A 23,456-nucleotide genomic window follows, 5' to 3' on the forward strand; every position below is an offset into this window, starting at 1 on the left:
ATACATACAGTATATATAACATTATCAGTGGGGGCATACATGCTGTATATAACGTTATCAGTGGGGGCATACATACAGTATATATAATGTTATCAATAGGGGCATACATGCTGTATATAACGTTATCAGTGGGGGCATACATGCCATATATAACGTTATCAGTGGGGGCATACATACAGTATATAATGTTATCAATGGGGGCATACATACTGTATATATAACGTTCTCAGTGGGGCATACATGCTGTATATAACGTTATCAGTGGGGGCATACATGCTGTATATAACGTTATCAATGGGGAATACATACTGCATATATAACGTTATCAGTGGGGGCATACATGCTGTATATAACGTTATCAGTGGGGCATACATACTGTATATATAACGTTATCAGTGGGGGCATACATACTGTATATAACGTTATCAATGGGGCATACATACTGTATATATATCGTTATCAGTGGGGGGCATACATGCTGTATATAACGTTATCAGTGGGGGCATACATACAGAATATATATAACGTTATCAATGGGGGCATTCATGCTGTATATAACATTATCAGTGGGGGCATACATACTGTATATATAACGTTATCAGTGGGGGCAAACATACTGTATATATAACATAATCAGTGGGGGCATACATGCTGTATATATAACGTTATCATTGGGGGCATACATACTGTATATAACGTTATCAGTGGGGGCATACATACTGTATATATAACATTATCAATGGGGGCATACATACTGTATATATAACGTTATCAATGGGGGCATACATACTGTGTATAACCTTATCAGTGGGGGCATACATACTGTATAATTAACGTTATCAATGGGGGCGTACATACTGTGTATGACGTTATCAGTGGGGGCATACATACTGTATAAATAACGTTATCAGTGGGGCCGTACATACTGTATATATATTGTTATCAATGGAGGCGTACATACTGTGTATATAACATTCTCAATGGGGGCGTACATACTGTATAAATAACATTATCAATGGGGGCATACATACTGTATATATAACGTTATCAATGGGGGCGTACACACTGTGTATATAACATTATCAGTGAGGGCGTACATACTGTATAAATAATGTGATCAATGGGGGCATACATACTGTATATAACATTATCAATGGGGGCATACATACTGTATATATAACGTTATCAATGGGGGCGTACATACTGTGTATATAACATTATCAAAGGGGGCATACATACTGTATATATAACGTTATCAATGGGGGCGTACATACTGTGTATATAACATTATCAAAGGGGGCATACATACTGTATATATAACGTTATCAATGGGGGCGTACATACTGTGTATATAACATTATCAAAGGGGGCATACATACTGTATATATAACGTTATCAATGGGGGCGTACATACTGTGAATATAACATTATCAGTGGGGGCTGTATATGTAACGTTATCAGTGGGGGCATACATACTGAAAATGCAATGTTATCAGTCGGGGCATACATACTCTATATATAATGATATCTATGGGAAGATTTAGCTTTGGTAAAGTTAGAGTAAATTTAGTATTTGAGGGGGAAAGATTTGGCCAGGGTTGGGGAAGAAATGGCCTTGGATATGCCTTCTCTGGGCAAGTTTTAGCCTAGGCTTAGGGGAAGAACTGTCCTAGGCCAAACCTTCCCTGGGGAAGAACTGGCCGGGAGAAGGTTTAGCCTAGGCTATGGGGAAGAACTGGCCGGGAGAAGGTTTAGGAAGAACTGTCCTAGGCCAAACCTTCCCTGGGGAAGAACTTGCTGGGAGAAGGTTTAGCCTAGGCTATGGGGAAGAACTGTCCTAGGCCAAACCTTCCCTGGGGAAGAACTGTCCGGGAGAATGTTTAGCCTAGGCTATGGGGAAGAACTGTCCTAGGCCAAACCTTCCCTGGGGAAGAACTGTCCGGGAGAAGTTTTAGCCTAGGCTATGGGGAAGAACTGTCCTAGGCCAAACCTTCCCTGGGGAAGAACTGTCCGGGAGAAGGTTTAGCCTAGGCTTAGGGGAAGAACTGTCCTAGGCCAAACCTTTCCTGGGGAAGAACTTGCCGGGAGAAGGTTTAGCCTAGGCTTAGGGGAAGAACTGTCCTAGGCCAAACCTTCCCTGGGGAAGAACTGTCCGGGAGAAGGTTTAGCCTAGGCTATGGGGAAGAACTGTCCTAGGCCAAACCTTTCCTGGGGAAGAACTGGCCGGGAGAAGGTTTAGCCTAGGCTATGGGGAAGAACTGTCCTAGGCCAAACCTTTCCTGGGGAAGAACTGTCCGGGAGAAGGTTTAGCCTAGGCTATGGGGAAGAACTGTCCTAGGCCAAACCTTCCCTGGGGAAGAACTGTCCGGGAGAAGTTTTAGTCTAGGCTATGGGGAAGAACTGTCCTAGGCCAAACCTTTCCTGGGGAAGAACTGGCCGGGAGAATGTTTAGCCTAGACTATGGGGAAGAACTGTCCTAGGCCAAACCTTCCCTGGGGAAGAACTGTCCGGGAGAAGTTTTAGTCTAGGCTATGGGGAAGAACTGTCCTAGGCCAAACCTTTCCTGGGGAAGAACTGTCCGGGAGAATGTTTAGCCTAGGCTATGGGGAAGAACTGTCCTAGGCCAAACCTTCCCTGGGGAAGAACTGTCCGGGAGAAGGTTTAGCCTAGGCTATGGGGAAGAACTGTCCTAGGCCAAACCTTCCCTGGGGAAGAACTGTCCGGGAGAAGGTTTAGCCTAGGCTATGGGGAAGAACTGTCCTAGGCCAAACCTTCCCTGGGGAAGAACTGTCCGGGAGAAGGTTTAGCCTAGGCTATGGGGAAGAACTGTCCTAGGCCAAACCTTCCCTGGGGAAGAACTGTCCGGGAGAAGGTTTAGCCTAGGCTATGGGGAAGAACTGTCCTAGGCCAAACCTTCCTTTGGGAAGAACTGTCCGGGAGAAGTTTTAGCCTAGGCTATGGGGAAGAACTGTCCTAGGCCAAACCTTTCCTGGGGAAGAACTGTCCGGGAGAAGGTTTAGCCTAGGCTATGGGGAAGAACTGTCCTAGGCCAAACCTTCCCTGGGGAAGAACTGTCCGGGAGAAAGTTTAGCCTAGGCTATGGGGAAGAACTGTCCTAGGCCAAACCTTCCCTGGGGAAGAACTGTCCGGGAGAAGGTTTAGCCTAGGCTATGGGGAAGAACTGTCCTAGGCCAAACCTTCCCTGGGGAAGAACTGTCCGGGAGAAGGTTTAGCCTAGGCTATGGGGAAGAACTGTCCTAGGCCAAACCTTCCTTTGGGAAGAACTGTCCGGGAGAAGTTTTAGCCTAGGCTATGGGGAAGAACTGTCCTAGGCCAAACCTTTCCTGGGGAAGAACTGTCCGGGAGAAGGTTTAGCCTAGGCTATGGGGAAGAACTGTCCTAGGCCAAACCTTCCCTGGGGAAGAACTGTCCGGGAGAAGGTTTAGCCTAGGCTATGGGGAAGAACTGTCCTAGGCCAAACCTTTCCTGGGGAAGAACTGTCCGGGAGAAGGTTTAGCCTAGGCTATGGGGAAGAACTGTCCTAGGCCAAACCTTCCCTGGGGAAGAACTGTCCGGGAGAAGTTTTAGCCTAGGCTATGGGGAAGAACTGTCCTAGGCCAAACCTTCCCTGGGGAAGAACTGTCCGGGAAAAGGTTTAGCCTAGGCTTAGGGGAAGAACTGTCCTAGGCCAAACCTTTCCTGGGGAAGAACTGTCCGGGAGAAGGTTTAGCCTAGGCTATGGGGAAGAACTGTCCTAGGCCAAACCTTCCCTGGGGAAGAACTGTCCGGGAGAAGGTTTAGCCTAGGCTATGGGGAAGAACTGTCCTAGGCCAAACCTTCCCTGGGGAAGAACTGTCCGGGAGAAAGTTTAGCCTAGGCTATGGGGAAGAACTGTCCTAGGCCAAACCTTCCTTTGGGAAGAACTGTCCGGGAGAAGGTTTAACCTGGTACACCAGGCTCTGTAGTATCCCAAGCTTGTTGGAAGAAGTTTTTGATTAGCATTGAGAAATTAGGAGAACATGAAGACGTGAAATGGACTTTCTTTTTGTTTTGAGGGCTGCATCTTGTTCCAGGGATGCATCTTGTTTCTTCATGACTTGAAGGAATGGGTATTTACACCTGACTCTGAAATGTGGTGACAAACAGGAACAAAGTTGTTGTCCAAAAAAGTTTCGTCACTGATGGGGATCAGGTGGTCTTGGGTGTGTTATTGTGCCCTTACAGTGTTGATCCTTGCCCATGCTTTTGCATGAACCGGATTTGATTATTTCAAGCCATTGTAACATGGCTTGAACAGTGTTGACAGTGGCATAAAGCATTTGCTTTAAACTGCCAGTGTGGGGTGATCCTGAGGTGATTAATTCAGACTGTGTTGAATTTGCTGTGATATATTGCTGACATAATGCATTCAACAACATTCTTTGTGTCCAGTGGTGCACCATCAAGCCATGAGGACTTAGTTGCACTGTGCAATGTCTTCAGGGCATGTGGGACATGGGACACAGGTGACTCAATCAAATCAAATCTCATAAATACTCTCAGTTTCTTATCATTTTCTCAACATTTGAATGCTGGCTACAACTGCTTTTTAAGTAGGCTGTTCAGTGTCACAAGAGTAACCCCAAATGTTAAAACAATGAAGATTTCATCAACTGAATTTTAGAAATCCAGTTAGTGTCCACATCACTATGTGAAATCAATATCAGTAGGATACTTTTTTCCTTGCAAGCGGAGGAGTAGGGTTGAGATTAACCACTGGCTGTATGTGTAGATTGACACATTGTAAGCTGGCGCTGGTGGAGGTGGTGTATTTCCGATTGAATTTGTCCCAGTGACTCATTGTGAGGGCCAGATCCCATCTGGAGGCATTGACGTGGTTGGCAACTTGAACAAGTGCATGTCCACTCATACATAGGTCTGACATAAGTCGTTCTGACAATTGAATTACTGCACTGGTTTGATGAATTGGTTATGTGGGCATAAAGTGTCCTTAGTTTAGCGTAGTTGGTCAGAGAAGGTAAGGATCAGTCACAGCACTGATGTGAAATCCATTGGGAGACACTTCTACTGTCAAGGACAAAATCTGAGTTGATTAGACAAGAAATGTTCCTTTTCCAATTCTACAACACTTTGAGGCATTTATTCATTTTTTGGCCTAGGCAGTTAGGTTAACAATATGAAAAATACAAGGTTTCATAACTGTTTTTTTAATGTCTTGAAAGTTGAGGCATTGTGGGTTAAGGGAAATACTATATCCAGCCAAAGGGACTTTTAAGATTGTGAGAGTATCATTAGTTTGTTGATGGTGCTAAGAATGACTGGGAGCTGTGGTAGCTGGCTATAGTCCTCCTTGTAGCCCGGTATTGTGTTCCACTGTATTGCCGTCGACTCACACCAACAATGGCTGTCTGGATAGTTGGAGTTAATTATGTCTTCACATCAAAGACATGGCGTGAGAGAAGCCTGAAGACACACAGGGATGGTTAGGCTAGTTAATCTAATTTGGATATCTGTCTTGACACTGGCGGTGCTTGTCATTGATAACTCCATGTAAACCTCTTAGTGAGATAAATACTCTGTTGTCAGCTGACAGAAGCTGTTGATCATAGGGGCTTATGTTTCATGCTGACAAGCAGATTTTATGGCTGTCTTCATGTTTTAATCAAAATGGTCGTATTATTGAATTGTAATATTTTTAAAGCTAAAACAGTGATGGGTTACCAATGTGTAAATCAATAAAACATTTGAAAAAGAGAGCATGTTTGTCAGTGATTTGTAGCTCATGCATTCTATTTTTACATCCACTTGTGTTGTGGTGTATTTGGTCATTGTATGTGCATTGCGGATAATCTCCATAATAATGTAGTCTGCCAGTTATCTGAATCGCTAATATGTACTTGTGAAACCCTTGTGAAGGTGGTTCTAGAGCTGCTGAAACAAGCGTGACCTCTTCATCAGGCCACCATGTGTGGAGATTGTCAGTTGGTGTGGAGGGACTGTACCAATGTGCTATCGTTACCCTAACAGTTGAAAAACAAAGCGTAAGGCACAGCATGATATTCTATAGTCAGTCTCTTCTGAGACAGCAGCTGTTGTTTGAAGAGATCCATGTGCCGTTACTGCCATGCTTCTACGTCGCTGGGGCAAAAACATGATTTCCTGGTTTTATCAGTTGACTGAGAGGGCTGTAGAGAGTTGTGAGGTGGAACTACACCTGAGTCCATCATCCCCCAGCAGCTGAGCGTGAGGAGTGTAGGTTGATAGGATGGAAAACATTGTCAGACTCATACCACTGATGCATAGCAAATCTGCTTGGATTTGCTCATGAGGGCAATTGAATTACTGACTGATATTAAAAAAAGATATTACCCTTGATGATTTATTAATTGCCCTTACCAGAAGATATAATCAGATTGGACTTATTATTATTATTATTATTTGAATGAGATGGTGTTATAGGACCTATTAATGTATTGTTATTGATTATGTGAAAAAAGAGAATAATGAACTTCTAAGAAGCATGGAACCAGATTATGTTCACAATAATAAACCGCTAAGAAACACAACACCAGATAATGTTCGCAATAATAAACCGCTAAGAAGCACAACAACAGATAATGTTCACAATAATAAACCACTAACAAGCACAGCACCCGATTATATTTACAATAATAAACCACTGAGAAGCAGTTATTGTTTATGGTAAAGAATCACTTGGAAGCACAGCACCAGTATTTTATACTTAGAGCTTTGTTAACTATTCAACTCACAAGGTAAAAGTGAGTGAGTGAGTTGGGTTTAACACCGCTTTTAACAGTATTCCAGTTATATCACGGCGTGGAAGCTTAATGTGGGAGGAAAGCCCGAAGTAATGCAGGTCTCAGACGTTTACCACTTCGGTGAAACCCACAAGCACAGGTATGGTGCTGACACACCTAGAAACATAATCGGGGTGAACCACGATTCGAACCCACAATCATAGATTAATGGCGTGCCCAAGGGACGCAACTCTGCACAGCGAATCAAGGCACCTTAGACGACTGGGTCACCCGTGCCCCTGCAAGGTAAGATTTACCTCATGCTATGATATATATGTAATATAAATAATGTCAAAGTTCTTATATTTCGTCCCTTGGCACTAGTTAAACTGTGGTGAAGATGCGCAGTTGGATGTGTTCACTGAGTGCATATCCAGAGGCTAGGATCAGTGTAACAGAAGTTACATGCCACACAATCTCTGTGCAGCTATGGCAAATCAATAGCATGGTAACAATTGGCCCTATTCATCCACCATAGTGTAGTGACATACTCATGTGCAAGAATCAGTAACCTGTGTGTTGTTACATCCCCGGTAACCTGTGTGTTGTTACATCCCCAGTAACCTGTGTGTTGTTACATCCCCAGTAGCCTGTGTGTTGTAAGATCCCCAGTAACCTGTGTGTTGTTACATCCTCGGTAACCTGTGTGTTGTTACATCCCCAGTAACCTGTGTGTTGTTACATCCTCAGTAACCTGTGTGTTGTTACATCCCCAGTAGCCTGTGTGTTGTTACATCCTCAGTAACCTGTGTGTTGTTACATCCCCAGTAGCCTGTGTGTTGTTACATCCCCAGTAACCTGTGTGTTGTTACATCCTCGGTAACCTGTGTGTTGTTACATCCTCGGTAACCTGTGTGTTGTTACATCCTCAGTAACCTGTGTGTTGTTACATCCCCGGTAACCTGTGTGTTGTTACATCCTCAGTAACCTGTGTGTTGTTACATCCTCAGTAGCCTGTGTGTTGTTACATCCCCGGTAACCTGTGTGTTGTTACATCCTCAGTAACCTGTGTGTTGTTACATCCCCAGTAGCCTGTGTGTTGTTACATCCCCAGTAACCTGTGTGTTGTTACATCCCCAGTAACCTGTGTGTTGTTACATCCTCAGTAACCTGTGTGTTGTTACATCCTCAGTAACCTGTGTGTTGTTACATCCTCAGTAACCTGTGTGTTGTTACATCCCCGGTAACCTGTGTGTTGTTACATCCTCAGTAACCTGTGTGTTGTTACATCCTCGGTAACCTGTGTGTTGTTACATCCTCAGTAACCTGTGTGTTGTTACATCCTCAGTAACCTGTGTGTTGTTACATCCCCGGTAACCTGTGTGTTGTTACATCCCCAGTAGCCTGTGTGTTGTTACATCCCCAGTAGCCTGTGTGTTGTTACATCCTCAGTAACCTGTGTGTTGTTACATCCTCAGTAACCTGTGTGTTGTTACATCCCCGGTAACCTGTGTGTTGTTACATCCCCAGTAACCTGTGTGTTGTCACATCCCCAGTAACCTGTGTGTTGTTACATCCCCGGTAACCTGTGTGTTGAGTGCCAGGCAAGGTAACAACAAGTACCATGTTTTAACGTGTCTTGGCATATAATGCGGCCGGGGATCGAATCCCGGTCTTTCCGCTCTCCAGTCTGATGCAATAAGAAGGGAAAATCGGCTTATTTAATATGTTTGTTTTGTTTGTTTGTTTGTTTGTTGTTTAACGCTGCACTCAACAATGTTCCAGCTATATGACGGCGATGATATGTCTGGTAATCTGGAGCAACGCTAGGAGCCAATGTTTAAGTTTTTTAAGTGAAAAGAATATTGCAAGCTACGGTTATACCCAATGCTCACTGTTCCTTGAGAATCCAAGAATTTCATTTCTTAATCATTTACATGGGCTCTCTGTTCCTTGATCCAAGCTGTTGACATGTGCTAAATAAACATGCTGAGCTAGCTTGTTGCCATTGTGGAGGTGAAAGCTGTAAATTGATTGCTTTGGTTGTGGCTATTTCATCCATGTGAGCTAGTGTAGCGGTGTGGGATATGATAGCTACTTACAGACGTGCTCCGTGCCTCCTGCACCAGCAGCTGCTGCACAGAATGGTAGGTGTTCAATAACTACCTGCCTGCTGGTGGAGGGTTGGTAAGCCCAGCATGTGGAACATCATTTCATCATGGGGAGAACATAGGAGATCTTTCTTGTCTGTTGCAATGGGAAGTCTGTACTAGGAACATCGCTTGAAATGCTTATGAATGTGTTGGATGAGACTGTGTGTGTTTGGTGAAGTATCGTCAATCACAAAAATTATCTTTCCCAAGACAGAAATGTCAATATCACACAGGATCTCATAGTAACTACACAGGAACATGCTTCTTCCATCCAACTGATATGTACATACCCTAAAGTGACCATGTAGTTACTGACATCTCAAGACTACCACACATCTTCTCGTATCTGTCAGTACAGCATCTTCAGGGGTCAATGTGTATCTTGTATGAGGGGAGGCTGAAGTACTGAGCCCAACTAAGAAGAATGTATAGTACACCTGTAACAGTTTGCATGTATTAAGTACAATACTGTCCATGCTCACAGGCTGCATATTTCTGCAGGCATCAAAGAGGGGAAAAGATAGCCTCAAGATTGTCCAGGATCAGAAAGACCTTCAACTGCCACCACTAGAGATATTATTGATAAATAAATGATTTGATTATGGATGATCAACAACTCCCAACACATCTCATAGCCAAGACAGTAGGCATCTCTCATGAGGGTTGAGAACTTTCTGATAAATGAATTGAGCATGACAAAGATTTCTGCGGGTTTCGGTGTTCCAAACTTCTGACACTTGTTCAGAGATGATGTAGGTTTATCATCTCTTTTGACAACTTATGTTGTTTAGAAACAGGCCCAGCTGATTTTGTTGAATGATTTTGTTCAATGATTTGTAACGATGGTTGAGTCTTGGGTTCACAACTGTCAGCCTTAGACAGTCAAAGCAGTGGAAACATCTTAGTCTCCTCTGAAGAGGAGGGCAAGGTGATTTTTTTAAATAAAAAAATAATCAAGTATCTTTTTTACAGAATTTTATTTCACATATGCCTCATATTGCAGGAAAATATATAATGTACACTTTTCCTGCAGACAAGTGTAAAAAAACAAGTTTGTTATTTTTATTTATTTAAAACTTGAGCTCTTAAACAAAAAACCCACAATGCTGAAATTCAAATGGCTGATACCTTTGGCTCAGAACTTTTCAGCCATCCCTTGTGAGAGCCTTTGTAACAGAACCAAATGAAGTTAGTCAAGCACATGAGATAATGAGAACCAGTTTCAATATATATCAGGCTATTTTTATCACTGGTTTTACATTATCTCTACAATTTCAGAAAATGTCAATCACTGTACGACTGGCAGGCAGATACTGGAGCAGTGAGCTACAACCTTTACACTGTATGTAGTTGCACATATCTGTTATTGCAAAGCATGCCTTGCTGCCAAGACACGTCTTGTACATTTAGTGTTAGACTTGTGGATTGGCATTGGCATTGGCTGAAAGGCCAAAAACCTTTGTGCTTTAGCAGTTGATCAGCTTATCCAACAAACTATTGACCTGGGCCCACTTGCACAAAGCGATCTTAGCGCTAAGATGATCTTAACTCCCATACTTTAACATAGACTTACAATAGTCTTAGCGCTAAGATGGTTTTGTGCAAGCATTTGTGGTAATTTAAACTAATGTTTTACCTGATCAAACATCCGTACTGCAGATCAATATGAGCATTTCTGATTAAATGCAATGTTTTATACTTACCTGACGCTACACCTATAGCACTGCGTAGCGTCAGTTAAGTATAAAAACATTGCATTTAATCAGAAATGCTCATGTTTTACCTTACCTGATGCTACACAGTGCTATAGGTGTAGCGTCAGGTAAGTATAAAACATTGCATTTAATCAGAAATGCTCATATTGATCTGCAGTACGGATGTTTGATCAGGGCCCACATGCACAGAACAATCTTAGTTACAATCGATCTAAAGCGGCTACAATGAACTTTACAATCACCATACAATTGTCCTATCCCACTTGCACAAACCGATCTTAGCGCGATTGTAAGACGGCGCGGAGTTAAGATCGCGATCTTAGCTAAGATTAAAATTTTCAACGGTTGAGGTACGAATATCTTAAACTCGACTCCTGTCTACAGTTGTCTGCAAACGCGCATAGCTTGCTGCTGTCTACAGTTGTCTGCAAACACGCATAGCTTGCTGCGCATACAATAAATGGAACCGGTAACGACATACAACACGTACCTTCCTCCATCGCACCTTGCACAGTTTCAAGAAAGGTCCCAATTATTTGAAGGAAACGATTACTAGAATGATGGCATATATTCTTGTCGGCATTAATACTGTCATGATTTAGGAATTGTTTTCTATTGCAACTAGAGAAATACCTACTTGTGTTTTTTATTAAAAGTATTGAAATACGGATAAATACATTATTTAGTGACACAATTGTTATGAAATAAAAATAAATAATAATGATAATTTTTCGCTAATAACATAACACGTTAATGCATGATCGTCATCTATTTGGGGGAGCTTTTCGTAAAATCCTAATTATATCCTTCATGTTTTCGTTTCGTTGCTATAACAAAGGATCTTATGACTACCTTTTCAAAACACAGAAAGACAGGAAATTAAAAAATACCACATAGATGGGAAATAAGAATAATGAATACTGTTTCGAGAAAGCAGTTGTTTAATATGTATTCACTGGGTATTAGGTTTTTTTTAAAAAGTGTGAATTTTACTTTTGCTATTTATGGGACATTTTACACAAATTTCAAATGTCTCATTATGCGTATTTGCTTGTGTGATGAATACTTGTATTTGTTTCTTTTAAATTCAGATTTTAACCGCTCGTCCCCGTCCCACTCGATTTTAGATTTAAGCATTTATGATTTTGCTCTTCAACTTGTATTTATTTGTAGATTAATTTAATGATAAACTAAAGACAAAATAAGTGACACGAATGTGACCCAAAAGAAATATAGCGGGAGCTCAGCGATTCAACAACATTAATACACTGGGTAAGATAGATTGTACTCTACGGGCTAAAACAAAGGGAAACCACTCCCATCTAGAGTATAAACTAATATTAGCTGCCCTTGATTTATCCAAAGGGTCACGGACGTTACAAATTGCTTGCAGACGCCTTAGGTTTTTATCCTTCCCTTGTTTACCGAAAAGGTATGTTGTTTCACACTTCTTTCAGCATTTAGTCGGATGGGAATATTCCTTTTAGCTATCGACTCGATAGTTATATGGTTAACTATTGCAAGTAACGATATTTCTGACATTGAATCTGTGGTGCATTCTTCATGTTGTTAAGGTGTCGATTCGAATCATAAAGTTTAACCAAATAAGTAGGCAATGTTTGAACGTAAAGCAGAATATTTATGTGAAACAGACCAAGTCTTGGACACCATTTTTTCAAGTTTATTCAAGGACTTCAACGATCTTAGCTACTTCTGATTGGTCCAGACCAATTGTAAGTTTCGATTGTAGCTTACAATGATCTTAGCCTACAATCGCTTTGTGCAAGTGAATGACGATTGTAGCCGAAGCCTAAGATCGCGATCTTAAGGATTTACAATAATTGTAGCGCAAAGATTGCTTTGTGCAAATGGACCCAGGAAAGGACAAATAGTTTATGCAGTCTAAATGCATGTTTTGTACATATGTCTATGTACATGACTGTCAGAATCGGCACTTTGTCCTTAGTTGTTGGCAGTAGCAACACCTGTCATCTCTAACTCTAGGTGGCAGTGTCAACATTTTGTCAAAGGACATCTGGTTGTCACAGTTGTCATGGCTTGACAAAGACACCCAGTGACAGAAATGGCTTGAAATAGCCTATTTGGGACAATCCCGTGAAAATCGTGGTTAGAATAGGTCTTCTGCAATCCATGCTTGCTGTAAAAGGCGAATATTGCTGAATATTGCTGGAATATTGCTGAGTGCGGCGTTTAACAACAACAAACAAACAAACCTAAGGACACCTGATGGCAGGCATGGCTTGAAATACCCACCTTAGGACACCACGTGGTGGGCATGGCTTGAAATACCCACCTTAGGACACCTCGTGGTGGGCATGGCTTGAAATACCCACCTTAGGACACCTCGTGGTGGGCATGGCTTGAAATACCCACCTTGGGACACCTGGTGGCGGGCATGGCTTGAAATACCCACCTTAGGACACCTCGTGGTGGGCATGGCTTGAAATAACCACCTTGGAACACCTGGTGGTGGGCATGGCTTGAAATACCCACCTTAGGACACCTGATAGCAGACATGGCTTGAAATACCCACCTTTGGACACCTGGTGGCAGGCATGGCTTGAAATACCCACCTTGGGACACCTGGTGGTGGGCATGGCTTGAAATACCCACCTTGGGACACCTGGTGGCGGGCATGGCTTGAAATACCCACCTTGGGACACCTGATAGCAGACATGGCTTGAAATACCCACCTTGGGACACCTGGAGGCGGGCATGGCTTGAAATACCCACCTTGGGACACCTCGTGCTGGGCATGGCTTGAAATAACCACCTTGGGACACCTGGTGGCGGGCATGGCTTGAAATACCCACCTTAGGACACCTCGTGGTGGGCATGGCTTGAAATACCCACCTTAGGACACCTGGTGGTGGGCATGGCTTGAAATACCCACCTTTGGACACCTGGTGGTGGGCATGGCTTGAAATACCCACCTTGGGACACCTGGTGGCGGGCATGGCTTGAAATAACCACCTTGGGACACCTGGTGGCGGGCATGGCTTGAAATACCCACCTTAGGACACCTGGTGGCGGGCATGGCTTGAAATAACCACCTTGGAACACCTGGTGGCGGGCATGGCTTGAAATACACACCTTGGGACACCTGGTGGCGGGCATGGCTTGAAATACCCACCTTGGGACACCTGGTGGCAGGCATGGCTTGAAATACCCACCTTGGGACACCTGGTGGCAGGCATGGCTTGAAATACCCACCTTAGGACACCTCGTGGTGGGCATGGCTTGAAATATCCACCTTGGGACACCTGGTGGCAGACACTTTGGGACACCTGGTGACATGGCTTGATGTAGGCACCTTGTGACAGACACTTTGGGACACCTGGTGACATGGCTTGATGTAGGCACCTTGTGACAGACACTTTGGGACACCTGGTGACATGGCTTGATGTAGGCACCTGGTGACAGACATTTTGGGACATCAGGGTCCCGTTCCACAAAGCGATCTTAGCGCTACGACTATCGTAAGCCAGTGTTAAAGTATGGGAGTTACAATCACCTTAGCACTAAGATCGCTTTGTGGAATGGGGCCCTGGTGGCATGGCTTGATGTAGGCACCTGGTGACAGACTCTTTGAGACACCTGGTGGCATGGCTTGACACCTTGTGAGACCATGTTGTCAAGGTCCATTTCTATGTATAAGTTTGTTTGTGGATGTCTGTGGTGTATTATGCACTCGTCGCTATATGCTGTTGTATACAACTTACAGAAATTCTGCCAGGTGAAGCACATGACCTGCCTTGTTGAGATGTGAGATATGACCCTCACTAACGTTTAGCATTAGTGTGGCCTCTCCAAGTATATCCAATGACTCGGAAATATTACGTCAGTTTCCTATGACAACCAGCCCAACATAAGCAGCCTGGCTGTTATGCCACAGCTCCCAGTTGTAGACAGGACAGGCTATTGATGTGATTCCCGATGTGTCATTAGCCTGTTGTTGTACTTCCTAGACTCTGTTAACGACATTTCTGTAGCCTCTGTCAGTACATTGTCGTTGTTTACTCTAATTGAAACACTTGTCATCACCACGGTAATATGTGCTGCCTGACAAGCACATTCATTAAGGGGAAACTTTCTGATTAGGTTGCCATGCTGAATTTACAGAAAAGTGTTTATGAAGCTCCTAAAGGAATTGAATTTACTAGGATTCTCTGTTTTTGCTGTGTGAATAAACCATCAATCATTCAGTGTTTCCTGAAATGGCCTGAAGAGAGGGCATTTCCGTCTTAAATAATGATGTTTTGGGAAAGACTCCAGTGAAGCTGTGGGTGGTAGCGACGCAAGTTGATACGGAGAGTTGTCAAAACGGAAATGTAGCTGAAGCGATACTTGACAGGCATTAATGAAACTTGAGATAGCCAAGAATTTGTAACTAAGACCCATGTTAATTCCTATGGGGTTGTAGGTTGGGTTGGTGGATGGTGGGTGGCTGGTAGGATGGTGGGTGGATGATGGAATGGTGGGTGGATCGTAGTTTTAGTGGGTGGATGGTAGGATGGGTGGGTGGATGGTGGGATGGGTAGGTGGATGGTGGGATGGGTGGGTGGATGGTAGGATGGGTGGGTGGATGGTAGGATGGGTGGGTGGATGGTAGGATGGGTGGGTGGGTGGATGGTAGGATGGGTGGGTGGATGGTAGGATGGGTGGGTGGGTGGATGGTAGGATGGGTGGGTGGGTGGATGGTAGGATGGGTAGGTGGATGGTAGGATGGGTAGGTGGATGGTGGGATGGGTAGGTGGATGGTAGGATGGGTGGGTGGATGGTAGGATGGGTGGGTGGGTGGATGGTAGGATGGGTAGGTGGATGGTAGGATGGGTAGGTGGATGGTGGGATGGGTAGGTGGATGGTGGGATGGGCGGGTGGATGGTAGGATGGGTAGGTGGATGGTAGGATGGGTAGGTGGATGGTAGGATGGGTAGGTGGATGGTAGGATGGGTAGGTGGATGGTGGGATGGGCGGGTGGATGGTAGGATGGGTAGGTGGATGGTAGGATGGGTAGGTGGATGGTAGGATGGGTAGGTGGATGGTAGGATGGGCGGGTGGATGGTAGGATGGGTAGGTGGATGGTAGGATGGGCGGGTGGATGGTAGGATGGGTAGGTGGATGGTAGGATGGGTAGGTGGGTAGGTGGATGGTAGGTGGATGGTGGGATGGGCGGGTGGATGGTAGGATGGGTGGGTGGGTGGATGGTAGGATGGGTAGGTGGATGGTGGGATGGGTAGGTGGATGGTGGGATGGGCGGGTGGATGGTAGGATGGGTGGGTGGGTGGATGGTAGGATGGGTAGGTGGATGGTAGGATGGGTAGGTGGATGGTGGGATGGGCGGGTGGATGGTAGGATGGGTAGGTGGATGGTAGGATGGGTAGGTGGGTAGGTGGATGGTAGGATGGGTAGGTGGATGGTGGGATGGGCGGGTGGATGGTAGGATGGGTGGGTGGGTGGATGGTAGGATGGGTAGGTGGATGGTGGGATGGGTAGGTGGATGGTGGGATGGGCGGGTGGATGGTAGGATGGGTGGGTGGGTGGATGGTAGGATGGGTAGGTGGATGGTAGGATGGGTAGGTGGGTGGATGGTAGGATGGGTAGGTGGATGGTAGGATGGGTAGGTGGATGGTGGGATGGGTAGGTGGATGGTAGGATGGGTAGGTGGATGGTAGGATGGGTAGGTGGATGGTAGGATGGGTAGGTGGATGGTGGGATGGGCGGGTGGATGGTAGGATGGGTGGGTGGGTGGATGGTAGGATGGGTAGGTGGATGGTAGGATGGGTAGGTGGATGGTGGGATGGGTAGGTGGATGGTAGGATGGGTAGGTGGATGGTAGGATGGGTAGGTGGATGGTAGGATGGGTAGGTGGATGGTAGGATGGGTAGGTGGGTGGATGGTAGGATGGGTAGGTGGATGGTAGGATGGGTAGGTGGATGGTGGGATGGGTAGGTGGATGGTGGGATGGGCGGGTGGCTGGTAGGATGATAGGTGGGTGGATGGTAGGGTGGTGGGTGGATGGTAGGATTGTGGATGGTAGGGTGGATGGATGGTGGATGGTTGGATGGGTGGGTGGATGGTAGGGTGGTGGGTGGCTGGTAGGATGGTGGGTGGATGGTAGGGTGGTGGGTGGCTGGTAGGATGGTGGGTGGATGGTGTGATAGGTAAGGGGATGGTTGGATGGGTGGGTGTATGGTAGGATGGTGGGTGGATGGTGTGATAGGTAAGGGGATGGTTGGATGGGTGGGTGTATGGTAGGATGGGTGGTAGGATGGTGGGATGGGTGGGTGGATGGTAGGGTGGTGGGTGGCTGGTGGGTGGCTGGTAGGATGGTGGGTGGATGGTGTGATAGGTAAGGGGATGGTGGGATGGGTGGGTGTATGGTAGGATGGGTGGTAGGATGGTGGGATGGGTGGGTGGATGGTAGGGTGGTGGGTGGGTGGATGGTAGGGTGGTGGGATGGTAGAATGGTGGGTGGATGGTGTGATAGTTAAGGGGATGGTGGGATGGGTGGGTGTATGGTAGGATGGGTGGTAGGATGGTGGGATGGGTGGGTGGATGGTAGGGTGGTGGGTGGGTGGATGGTAGGGTGGTGGGATGGTAGAATGGTGGGTGGATGGTGTGATAGGTAAGGGGATAGTGGGATGGGTGGGTGTATGGTAGGATGGATGGTAGGATGGTGGGATGGGTGGGTGGATGGTAGGGTGGTGGGTGGATGGTAGGGTGGTGGGTGATTGAGATTTGTACGGGGATGAAGATGGGGATGGGGATGGGTTTTGAAAAAAGAGTTCAATTTTCATAAGGGAAATAATTCAGTTTGAAAGTAAAAGTATTGTGGGTGAATACTTGTCATTCATTTAGGCAGTACCAGGTGACACACTGATATGTTTTTCCCTCCATTCGCACCTTCTTCATGTTGAGGAGCAGAGTTCGATTCCGCACGTGGGAACAGTACATGAAACCCATTCCTGCTGTGATATGGCTGGAATATTGCTAAAGCTGCATATTGTATACTCTTGATATTGCAATTTGAGAATAATTGAGAGCGAGGTTTTATGCAGCTTTTAGCAATATTCCAGCAAAATCCCGGCGGGGAACACGAGAAATGGGTTTCACACAGTCTACCCATGTGGGGAATTCAACCACTAGACATTTTTTTACAAAAACTAAGTTCTGCTAATCTTGAGAAGACACATGAGATGTTAACTGTGACTTTCATGATTTTGTCCCGCTGGTTTATTAAACATCCTGTCAGTTGTGTGGTAAAGAGTTGGCCAGGTGTCTGGACATGAAGAACGCCAGTGTGGAATACAGCCCACTAAAACTGTGATCGACTCCGGATTTGTATCATCTTTATGTAGTATTTAAGAAAGCTTCCCTCGCTTCCTATGTGTGCAGATGTCACTGTTTGTGATGATTATTGAGTGAAAGTCACCTCATGGCATGTATGTATGTTTGCTCAGCCTTTACACCATGTGGACATAGCTTTTATTTCCGACACGAAGACTGTCTCATTGTGTATCGTCTTCCTGCATTGATCCTGAAAATTGATCCCAACCTCTGCCATTTCCATATTGCAGCGCACGGACTGCCCTAACATGTAATCAATGGGAGACAGAAGGAAATATCACATTAATTACACTGCACATTCCTCTTTTATTGAGACGAAGCGTTATGAATTACTTGCTCTTTATCAACTTTTCCTGTATTGACTTTGACAGTCTGCAGAGAGTTATAGGAGAAGTCAATACAATGATGTCTGAGGTTCAGTGCTTTACTGTAGTTTATGATGTGGAATAATGGCAGGATCGAGGTGTGGACTCTTTCTTCTGGCAGTCTGGATTTTCACAGCTGTGGTGTGGATGAGAATTTTATTTCTCCCGCAGTTTGAAGCATGAAATGTGTGTTATATGAAACAAATATGCGTGTAACACTAGGTAATGATTTGAAGACAAGGTGACAGGTAGTTTACTGGCCGTCAATGTCTGTTCGTCCTCTGTCCCGTGGTGAAGTCAGCTGATACAGTCTGGCTGAAACATATCTCCTACACTCTCATGTTTTTTAAATACAAATTTTTCCATTTCACTTAAAAACATTTTTTTCTTTATGTGTTGGGGATTTCAAACTCAACTTTTGAATACTGTTGGTATATTCATGAAAATATTCACTGTGGTATTTGAGAATTTGTTCCAGAGGGGTTCTATAACACTTCTATAAGTATTCCTTTTGCAACCCCTGTGTTGTAGGTGGGACATCCAGACTGATAACTCATAAACACATGCTCATAACATAGTTGAAATCGTACAATTGACTCTGCTTTTGGAAAGGGCTTTGTCACTTTTATTTGACAACACAGGAGTGTTACAATTTTGACATTGGTGATTGGATGGGCTTCTATTTGGATATACAGTATGTGTCATGTCACTTCAAAATGAACTGAATATAAAGAAGAGGAGATTGTTCTGCAGTGAGTGACACAAATAGCTGTATAGGTCAATGACTTGGACCCAAGAAATGTAAAAGGTCACTGGCAAATAAACAAAAATGGCAGACAACTATAAGAACAAATCAATGAAATATGGTCATGACAGGATGAATATATATGATCTGGCCAATGAACGTCGCCATAAGAAATGCAGCTGACAGTATTTCCCTGTGATACAGAAAGTAGAATGCAAAGACACACTCTGCTCAGAATTTCAATTACTCTTTTTGATGGCTGTGCATTGTTTTATTAAATCAATAATGTAAGTAAGTAGGACTAATCCTTACTATTTACCTTTTGATCATGAAAGTTTGAAACATGTGATGCCTTGCTTGACATTTCAATCAGTCAAAAGTCTGACTACTTAAACAAACCATCTGTCAAATTGAAATTTTATGGGTTGGTCTATGACTGGTGACCGATGGCCATCTGAAACTCTGGTCTGTGTCTGTTGTACCAGATGGAGAGTTAGCTGTAGGACACAAGTAATGCCATAATGTATAGATTGTAGTTCCTTCACTGCTAATGTGCTCTGTTCTGTGTTAATCTATTGTAGGGAATAACATTCAGATGTTACTATGGCAGCAGTGAATCAGAAGGTAAACCTACTTACAGGTTCTAAACATGGGATTAAATACCTGTATATTTCATTTGAAACCAATGTGAAGTATTTACAGGTCTCACAACGGGAGATCTTCACAGGTCCCAGTCGCCTTACGGCAAGCATGGGTAGCTGAAGACCTATTCTAACCCGGATCTACATTGATATAATCGTGGAAGTGATGAGTCATTGGTTCAGTCTAATATTTTCAGGAGGAATTTAGGAATCAGTGAACATTGGTCTTCTTTTTACCATAATTGCTGTATTAAGCGCCTTGTTCAAATAAAGCACCCCTGATAAACTTCAAGACCAATCTGTAAGTAATATTTACAAGCCACCCTCTGAAACCCGAAGAGTTACATGACTGTCCTTATTTTCTTGTGTATATTACCGATTTCTTTACAGAAACCAAGCAGTGTTAAAGGGCTGTATAATGTCTTAGTGAGCACCCAAAACATTTCATGGAGTTTTGGACCAAGTTTATTCTCTTCCGCTGTGTCTCTGACAACAAATGTGACGTGTGTATGGCTTTAACCTGTCTAGATGTCTGTCTTTGTGACATGCACTAGATCTTTGTTCACAAGGTCTTCCACTTGTTTATTGGGTTCATGCTGGATTATTGGAGAGGCCACTATCATATTCCTGTAGTTTTGCTGATTTTGACATACAGCAACATTTTACACATTCATTGACATCGCAGTGCTTTTCTTCATCAATACAGAAATTAAAAGGTCCTAATATGACTCATGAATGGTGCTGTTCTTGATGTTCATTTATAAGGACTTTGATGCAGTGTGTCCTTACAGTATATCAGTTTACAAAAGAAGATCAAACACTGCTACAATAAATTGCCATATTGTTAATATCAGTATTTGTAGCTCGAATTGAGTCTCCTAAGAGATTCAGGCACACATGTGAACAACACCTGATAGATGTCACACAGATAAATGAAGTGGATGCTTATAATTTCAGGTGGTGCACCTGCACTGGTGGCCGATGGTGCGAGACTGCATGTGCTACCTGCTCAGCGTGCTGGCCCTGGTACTGGTCATCATGGACGGAGTGGTCAAGTGGTCAGTCAAAGTTTACAAACGCAAATTATATGCTGATTCAGTCCTTTATATATTGAGAAAGAAATCATATATTTATATTAATTTTAGTTTTTGTTTCTGTTAAGTACAAGTGTTTTAATGATTTACCTATGCTTCACAAATGTATACACCTTACCACTCCAGTATTGCCATATGCATCATGTCATGACTCCAGTATTGTGATATATATCATATCATGACTCCAGTATTGTGATATATATCATGTCATGACTCCAGTATTGTGATATATATCATATCATGACTCCAGTATTGTGATATATATCATATCATGACTCCAGTATTGTGATGTGTATCATATCATGACTCCAGTATTGTGATGTGTATCATATCATGACTCCAGTATTGTGATATATATCATATTATGACTCCAGTATTGTGATATATATCATATCATGACTCCAGTATTGTGATATATATCATATCATGACTCCAGTATTGTGATATATATCATATCATGACTCCAGTATTGTGATGTGTATCATATCATGACTCCAGTATTGTGATATGTATCATATCATGACTCCAGTATTGTGATATGTATCATATCATGACTCCAGTATTGTGATATATATCATATCATGACTCCAGTATATTGATATGTATCATATCATGTCTCCAGGATTGTGATATATATCGTATCATGACTCCAGTATTGTGATATGTATCATATCATGACTCCAGCATTGTGATATATATCATATTATGACTCCAGTATTGTGATATATATCGTATCATGACTCCAGTATTGTGATATGTATCATATCATGACTCCAGCATTGTGATATATATCATATTATGACTCCAGTATTGTGATATATATCATATCATGACTCCAGTATTGTGATATATATCATATCATGACTCCAGTATTGTGATATATATCATATCATGACTCCAGTATTGTGATATATATCATATCATGACTCCAGTATTGTGATGTGTATCATATCATGACTCCAGTATTGTGATATGTATCATATCATGACTCCAGTATTGTGATATATATCATATCATGACTCCAGTATTGTGATATATATCATATCATGACTCCAGTATTGTGATGTGTATCATATCATGACTCCAGTATTGTGATATGTATCATATCATGACTCCAGTATTGTGATATGTATCATATCATGACTCCAGTATTGTGATATATATCATATCATGACTCCAGTATATTGATATGTATCATATCATGTCTCCAGGATTGTGATATATATCGTATCATGACTCCAGTATTGTGATATGTATCATATCATGACTCCAGCATTGTGATATATATCATATTATGACTCCAGTATTGTGATATATATCATATCATGACTCCAGTATTGTGATATATATCATATCATGACTCCAGTATTGTGAAATATATCATATCATGACTCCAGTATTGTGATATGTATCATATCATGACTCCAGTATTGTGATATGTATCATATCATGACTCCAGTATTGCCATATGCATCATATCATGACTCCAGTATTGTGATGTGTATCATATCATGACTCCAGTATTGTTATATATATCATATCATGACTCCAGTATTGTGATATGTATCATATCATGACTCCAGTATTATGAAACTATATATCGTTGTATATAAGGCAAGGTAATCATGTAATTACACTGTATGGTTATATAAAATGTTCATTGTTTATCTGGACTTATCTTTGTAACATATTTTATAAAATTTATTCAAAATTTCATTCAATATTGTTTACATTCATTTGGGCAAAGTTGTATGTGAAGTGATCAGAAGAGCGAACAACTCAGAGTTATTTGCAGCAACCACGGTCAGATTACAGCTATTGACATATGAAACGAACTTTAGTGGATAGAGAATGGATATATATATCATAAATGCCATACATTGACTCGCTGAAAGTCATATTTGTTGTAGTTGGACTAGTATATATCAACATAAAGTTTTCGCTATCACTAGCATGGGAGCATTGACGGTGATTGGTGAAATTGTTCCATACGAAAAATTATCCGTCAATAGCGATCAGCTATACCAAAATGATACGCTTATTGTTATTAATTTATTTCAAATACATTTATATATAGTAAAGCTGCAACTAAAATAACATGATATTGGAATAAATTATTCCTGAAAAAAAATTAGTTTCAGAAACAATTCTTGTATAAAAATTATTAAAAGTTATAATATTTGGTAATTTTTAACCAAATCACCAACAGATTCCAAGAAATGCGTGCACAGCTGATTGCTACTTCCAGCTTAGTTTACGAGACAAATACAAACGGTAATCTTAATCTCTGCATAAAACACAATGCCTAGCAGAACAGGAAATACAATTTATGTATTAATAACCATCATGTCTATTGATGTTTTATCTCACATTTCAAATTTGTATTGACCAAGTTTAATTTTTATGATCTGTTAGATTCGCTTAAGGGACAGATCTACGATGTGATTTTTCTGCTGACAAACACGTTTTTATTGCAAATATAGGGATTGTGTATGCAATGGTTTTGTGCTTCATTCCGATTCGCTTTATGGACAGGGTATATAAATTAGCATCAATTTTGAAGGCTTGTCCGGGGGAGGGGGGGGTCGCTTTATAGACATGATATACGGTATGT

General features: G+C 42.8%; 1 protein-coding gene across 15 annotated transcripts in view; it reads left to right on the forward strand.

The window, feature by feature from the left end:
* The window catches only part of LOC124116598 (probable sodium/potassium/calcium exchanger CG1090), a 95,885-nt gene that overhangs the window by 43,341 nt on the left and 29,088 nt on the right, over window positions 1-23,456 (forward strand). For all 15 annotated transcript variants that reach the window (XM_048393490.1, XM_048393496.1, XM_048393487.1 and 12 more), the window contains exon 5: window positions 20,706-20,806. In XM_048393490.1, coding sequence (XP_048249447.1) covers window positions 20,706-20,806 — 101 coding nt within the window. The remainder of the gene's footprint in view (window positions 1-20,705; window positions 20,807-23,456) is intronic.

The sequence above is a fragment of the Haliotis rufescens genome, unplaced genomic scaffold, assembly GCF_023055435.1.
Source record: "Haliotis rufescens isolate VD_foot unplaced genomic scaffold, xgHalRufe1.0.p SCAF_12, whole genome shotgun sequence".
Lineage (NCBI taxonomy): Eukaryota > Metazoa > Mollusca > Gastropoda > Lepetellida > Haliotidae > Haliotis > Haliotis rufescens.